This window comes from Hyperolius riggenbachi, chromosome 2 (assembly GCF_040937935.1).
Source record: "Hyperolius riggenbachi isolate aHypRig1 chromosome 2, aHypRig1.pri, whole genome shotgun sequence".
Lineage (NCBI taxonomy): Eukaryota > Metazoa > Chordata > Amphibia > Anura > Hyperoliidae > Hyperolius > Hyperolius riggenbachi.
This window is the reverse complement of record NC_090647.1, coordinates 535513302-535519301: the sequence shown is the minus strand read 5'-3', so window position 1 is coordinate 535519301 and position 6000 is coordinate 535513302. Positions and strand designations below refer to the sequence as shown.

The 6000-nt window shown below is 44.4% G+C and overlaps 1 protein-coding gene across 1 annotated transcript in view; it reads right to left on the bottom strand.

The window, feature by feature from the left end:
• Positions 1 to 803: 803 nt before the first annotated feature.
• Positions 804 to 6000, bottom strand: part of TMEM45A (transmembrane protein 45A) — a 66017-nt gene continuing 60820 nt past the window's right edge. Inside the window, exon 6 of the mRNA XM_068270700.1 lies at positions 804 to 4948. Coding sequence (XP_068126801.1) covers positions 4855 to 4948 — 94 coding nt within the window. The 3' untranslated portion in view covers positions 804 to 4854. The remainder of the gene's footprint in view (positions 4949 to 6000) is intronic.

The following is a 6000-nucleotide window of genomic DNA, read 5'->3' as shown; positions in this document are numbered from 1 at the left end:
GAGCCTCCCTCTCCTTAGGCAAGTATCTGGTTTTGTTTTTTTATTTTATTTTAAATATGCTTCAGGTTTAAAAAAACCATCACCCAACATAAGGTCAGACCTGGCAGTTTCCATAAGGCTGGGTTCACATATGACCTAGCGTGAAAAGGTAGCATTTTAGGATGGTGCGTTTGCGATTTTCTATTGGGTTTTTGGTGCGTTTTGCGGGTTTATTTTTTTTTTTACGCAGATGCATTTTTCATGTGTTTGCGGTTCGCTAATGTAAAACGCATATGCCCTTTTTTATATAAATTAAAATAAAATCTCTAGGAAGACAACAGGAAGTGGAAACGCATCAGAGTTTTTATTTGATCAAAAACACATTAAAAAACACATGCAAAACGCTATGCATATGCGGTACCATAGACTTTCATTATGTGCGTTTCGGCAGCCAGCCTGCATATTATGCAACATTACCAGCGTTTGCAAAACGCGTACTGTAGAAACGCAGTGCAACGCAGCTTCTTCTGCGTCCCATAGACTAACATTGCTGCATAGAACGTGGCGTTTTACACTGCGCTAGCGATTCTGCTATGTATGCACCCAGTCTCAGTGTTCATAGCCAGGTCACTTGTATGAACATCACATTCGGTGCCTCCATAGCACACAAGAAACAAGTGTCTTTGATTTGGAGACTAGTCAGTAATCAACCCAATGCATTAGTGAAGCCCCGCCCACCCAATCTCCACCCATGCATTAGTGAAGCCCCGCCCACCCAATCTCCACCGATGCATTAGTTAAGCCCTGCCCACCCAATCTCCACCCATGCATTAGTGAAGCCCTGCCCATTCTTAGTAAGTACCAGTACCCTAGTAGTGCAAAAAACAAGTATATCTCATAAAAATAAGGAGTTCGTCATATATCTGTGGGTCTTCTGTTAACTGTAATAATACTTCACATTGACTGCAGTTAATATAAAGTAATTGGCAAGCGACAGACTGTGCAAGTTAACAAGTCAATGTATCCACTAGAGGGGGCCATACACTTATCCATTTTCCCATAGATATCCGGCAGATTCGATCACTGATTGAATCTGCTAGTAATTAATGCCATAAACAATGCCCAATCTGATTTTTGGCTGAAATCTCTCTGATTGGTCGATCACATCAGAAGGAAAATATGCCTTGACTGGAGGTGGGTCGAGAACCCAATTTCGGGATGACCAACGTGCAGAGTGTTGGTGGTGGAGTTTACAGTCACCTGTCCGCAGGTGTACATCCTGTGTTCCAGCTTGTAAAGATATAAAAGGTGGAAAACCGAGAGCCCAATATAGTGTAGTATGTATTGGAGGATGGATAAGGCAATGTGAAATGTAAGTAATATACTTACAAACCAGGGTTACCTCCAAGGCAACCACTGAAAAGGCAGATGGGGAGAACAAGCCTGTCCCCACTCAGGGTTAAGACGTCGCTCTCTGTGGATGGGGGGGGGAAAAAGGGGGTGTAACACCCTTCCACCAAGGGTGGAATTCTTGATATGAAGAGATGTACAGAGGCGCCAGTAGGATAAAAGTCACTAAAAACGTTTAAAACGTTCGGGATGCGGTGGTGGACCAGCCAACCCAAAACAGACACAAGTACTGTCGATTAAAGTTGTAAATAATTTATTCAAATACGTGAACAGAGGTGCCAAGCATATCTTGGACTCTGTGCTGTGTATCACTCCTGTTGTTTATTGCCTGAGGAAGCGGGATTTTGCCTGCGAAACGCGTTGCAACTTGTCTTAAACGTTTTTAGTGACTTTTATCCTACTGGCGCCTCTGTACATCTCTACATCCTGTGTCCCAAGTCTTCTTGCCATCGACCCTCCTCCCTGCCACTTCTCTCCCACGTCCTGTGACAAAAACTAGAGGCCCGACGTGCAGGGCTGTGGAGTTGGAGTCGAGCAATTTTTGGATGAATGGAGTCGGAGTTGGAGGTTTCATACACTGAAGAGTCAGATGATTTTTGTACCGACTTCCACAGCCCTGCCGACGTGTACATGGTCACGTAAGGTACATGCTACTAGGCCTCTAGTGTTGGTCACAAGAGATGGAGAAACACAAAGGAACAGCGATAGCGAGAAGTCAGGTGCATCCCTGTGGAATGATTGTTTTTAATGAGTGTTCCAAAGTCAGGAGAAATAACACGGTCTCCCAGAGTGCTCTGGGAGGAGAAATCTGCACAATAAACAGCCTAAGCCATGACATCACTTGGAGAACGGGCTACATACCATTATACATATAAGAAGTGTTTCTGATGCTGACACCTGGATAATTAACATAAACGAAGGTATCCTGGATAATTTACTACATTCTACTAAATGTCGCTACAGGTCCTCTTTAACTGTCTGGATAATCCTATTCACACTCATAACAAAGTCTAACCTTTTCACCTCCCTCAGCAGGAGTATCTAGAGTCCCTGTATTTACACAAATATAAACAAATACAAGCACTTGGTTCTGTTTCTATTTTTAGAACACACTAACTCTGCATCTCCATCTTGTGGCCAAAAAGTAAAACCACATCCAAATAGCCTATTATACACCTTCCCATAGAAAAATGAAATACATTTTCATTATTTTTAAAAACCCTTCGAGGTGAAATGGTTTTTAATCAACACAATCTTAAATAACAACTTCATAACTGGCCCCTTACAAAAATACATTTCTAGTTATTCAGTCTCTTAAATTATATACAGAAACTTTCTCACACATCTCTGTTAAATAATTAACAATAATAATAATCTAAGTATTTACTTTGACGATATGGCACATGTACACATAATGCTTCCTCCATGTTAGGGAAGAATGTGTTGATAATAACTTGTAAAACAATTATCAATGTCATTTATTTGGTTATAATATACAGTAATTACATCACAAATGCCGTTATGGAATGGTCAGCATATAATCAAGTGATGTTCAGATGATGTCACAGCAGATGGCGCATTTTACACTGAGGGGGACAGTGGCCTGGGGTTTCCATCGCATTCATCTTTCGCGTTTATTGCACGTCGGCCCGACATCTTGCAGCATGTCCGATTGAGACATGCAACCAATTTCAGCCCGAAATTGGTCACATCGTCGATCGGCCAGGTTCTTGGAGGCACCGATTTTTATCCAAGGTAGTGGATTTGGGACCCCTTGTGAAGTAAGACCCCTTGTGGAGTAAGTGTGAAACTGCCGCTAGTAGACTTGGGTGTGGGATACAGCCGATATACGGCTTACCCTGCTGCTGCATAAGTCCCTGAGGTGTTAATTACTATTCCCCCTCCAGGTCCACGTGGATGGTAGGGAAAGATGTAATTTGGCTTCCATTTATTGCTAGCAGCTGAATTACAGTGTTATAAAAGCAACTTCATCTCCATCTTCTGACGGTGCTGAAGTTACTCACTGTGCGCTGCTATAGCCGTAATTCCTATTACAGCCTATGGTGGCACCGGCTGCGCCCAAATCTCCAGCGCTGGATACGATGTGTTCGCCCCTTGTGGTCCTTTTGGTAAGCTGAAGTGAAGAGAGGTCAAAGATGGTGGCAGGTGGGCCCCTTTGACACCCTCTAATCCTCAAGCACCTGTCTAGGTTGCCTGGTAGATGATCCTGCTCTGATAATAATTATCAAATCGGATGGTCGATTGGTCACCAAATCGGTAGATGTATGGGCACCCTTATGTGAGAAGCCAGTATACCTGGCTAGAGGCGTCACTAGGTTTGGTGTCACCCAATGCAGAAACTCATGGTGTCACCCCGCTCTTACCCCATAACCCTCCAACCTCATCAGGTAGTCACATTACTTGTTATAGGGGGATGTTAAGATGATCACCATGTGGCCCTGGTGGCCTCTGAACTCTGGTATAAGCTCAACAAGGAGCAGCCAGAAGGGAGAAGAGCAGGAGGGAGAACTTCATCAGGCACAAGCCTGGTCTGTATTTACATAGCCTACTCCACTCTGCCTTAGCTTGGAGCTTGGTGTCACCCCCTCTGCTAGTGACACCTGGTGCGGTCCGCACCTACTGCACCCCCCTAGAGACGCCACTGTACCAGGCCCAGGAACAAGATAAAATGATCTGAACATTCTATACAGGGAGCACAATCAGGATTTTACTTTTTCAAATATTGTTGCTCTGTACAAATTATTGCAAATTAGGGATGGTCAATGAGATGTAAATAACTCTGAGTTGATGCGGGTGTATGCAAATTTTGTCTTCAAACGATGCAGCTTGAAAACGGGTTATTTAAAGAGAAACCATAACCAAGGATTAAACTTTATCCCAATCAGTAGCTGATACCCATTTTACAGCGATAAATCTTTTCCTTCTCACAAACGGATCATCAGGGGGCTCTGTATGGCTGATATTGTGGTGAAACCCCTCCCACAGTGTGATGTCAGGACCATGGTGTTGACATCACGCTGTGGGAGCCTTATTGCATTGTGAGAAATAACAGCAGTTTCCAACTGCCAAAAAAGCAAGCAGCAGCTACTTCAACTGACATCACCCGCCAGCAGTAAAAATGTCACCATGTGATAAATGTCAGAATGTAAATCAGGGCGAGGAAAGATTTTACAATGAGCAAACACTGACTAAGTCATTTATACATAATTATTGTAAAAATGAAGCACTTTTGTTCATTACGTTATTGTCACTGGAGTTCCTCTTTAAATTTCATCCAGCTTCGTTTCGTCCATTCCATTTATAAACTGCATAAATTTGCATAATCCTCCATCAGTTCAGTATTATTTGCATCTCATTGACCATGCCTGGTCAGTATGGTCTATGATACAGCACAGTACGGGTGATATGGATCAGATTGATGAAATGGTAAAGACATCACGGAAGTCACAAGTCGTCCTCGGAGTCCTGTTCTATCTGCCGGGATTTCAGGAGCTCCAGTTCCATCGGCTCAGCGCTCTTCAGCTTTTTATTCACCACCCTGGAGGAAACATATACAGGTCATTAAAGAAAATCTGAAGTCCTATACGGCTGCCCGGGAATTGCTAGCAGGCCCAATAGGCTGCCTGTCAATGACAGGCAGCCTATTGGGCCAAAGTGCGGGGATAATGTCCTTTAACTGTTTGGCGAGCGCATCACGCCGATGGGCGTGGCCGCTGCGCCAGCCCGAGGACCGTCTAACGCGTAAAGTCCTGGGGCTTAGTTTTGCAGAAGATTGCACGCAGGCTGCACGCGCATCTCCTGCTCGGTAGGCGGAGCAGAGCTCCGCCTTCAGTCTCCCAGGGGCGGAGACTGATAGAAGTCGAAACAGCCATCTAATTAGCATGTACAGCGCTGCGATCTATAGCAGTGCTGTACTGGGGACAGCCGTGTGACGTGGCTATTCCCTCCAGAGGCTCAGGGGTGATCGCTGTCATAGGCTGAAGCCTATGACAGTTGATCACGGGGATTGGCTGGCGAAGGGAGGGAGGAGTACATAAATTATTTTAAAAAAAAACACACTTTCATATTATAAAATAAAGAAATAAATATTGACCAAAAATAAATAAACATTGAGGGAGCGATCAGACCCCCACCAGCAGAGAGCTCTGTTGGTGAGGAGAAAAGGGTGGCGGCCCTGCAGCTTGGCCTTAAAGCTGCAGCGGCCTATTTTACAAAACATGGCCTGGTCTTTGGGGGGGGGGGGGGGAGGTAAGGCTTGTGGTCCTGAAGTGGTTAAAGTGATTAGATCGGCAGGGGCTCAGTGCAGGACAAGTGGAGCTCTCGTCATTGCCAATTAGCAGGCATAAGTTCGTAGCACTCCCTATGCTACTCTGATAAGGCACGCTAACTCTGATAAGACACATTAACTCTGATAAGGCACGTTAACTCTGATAAGGCATCGTAGCGCTGATAAGCCATGTTAACTAACGCAATGTAATGAAAGGGGCCTGGTGTAAAAGAGGCCTTAAAATACATTTTCTAGACGGTTCACCTTAGAGAAAACATAGGAGTAAATAGCATATGGCCTGTGGTCTGTTCAGCTACCTCATG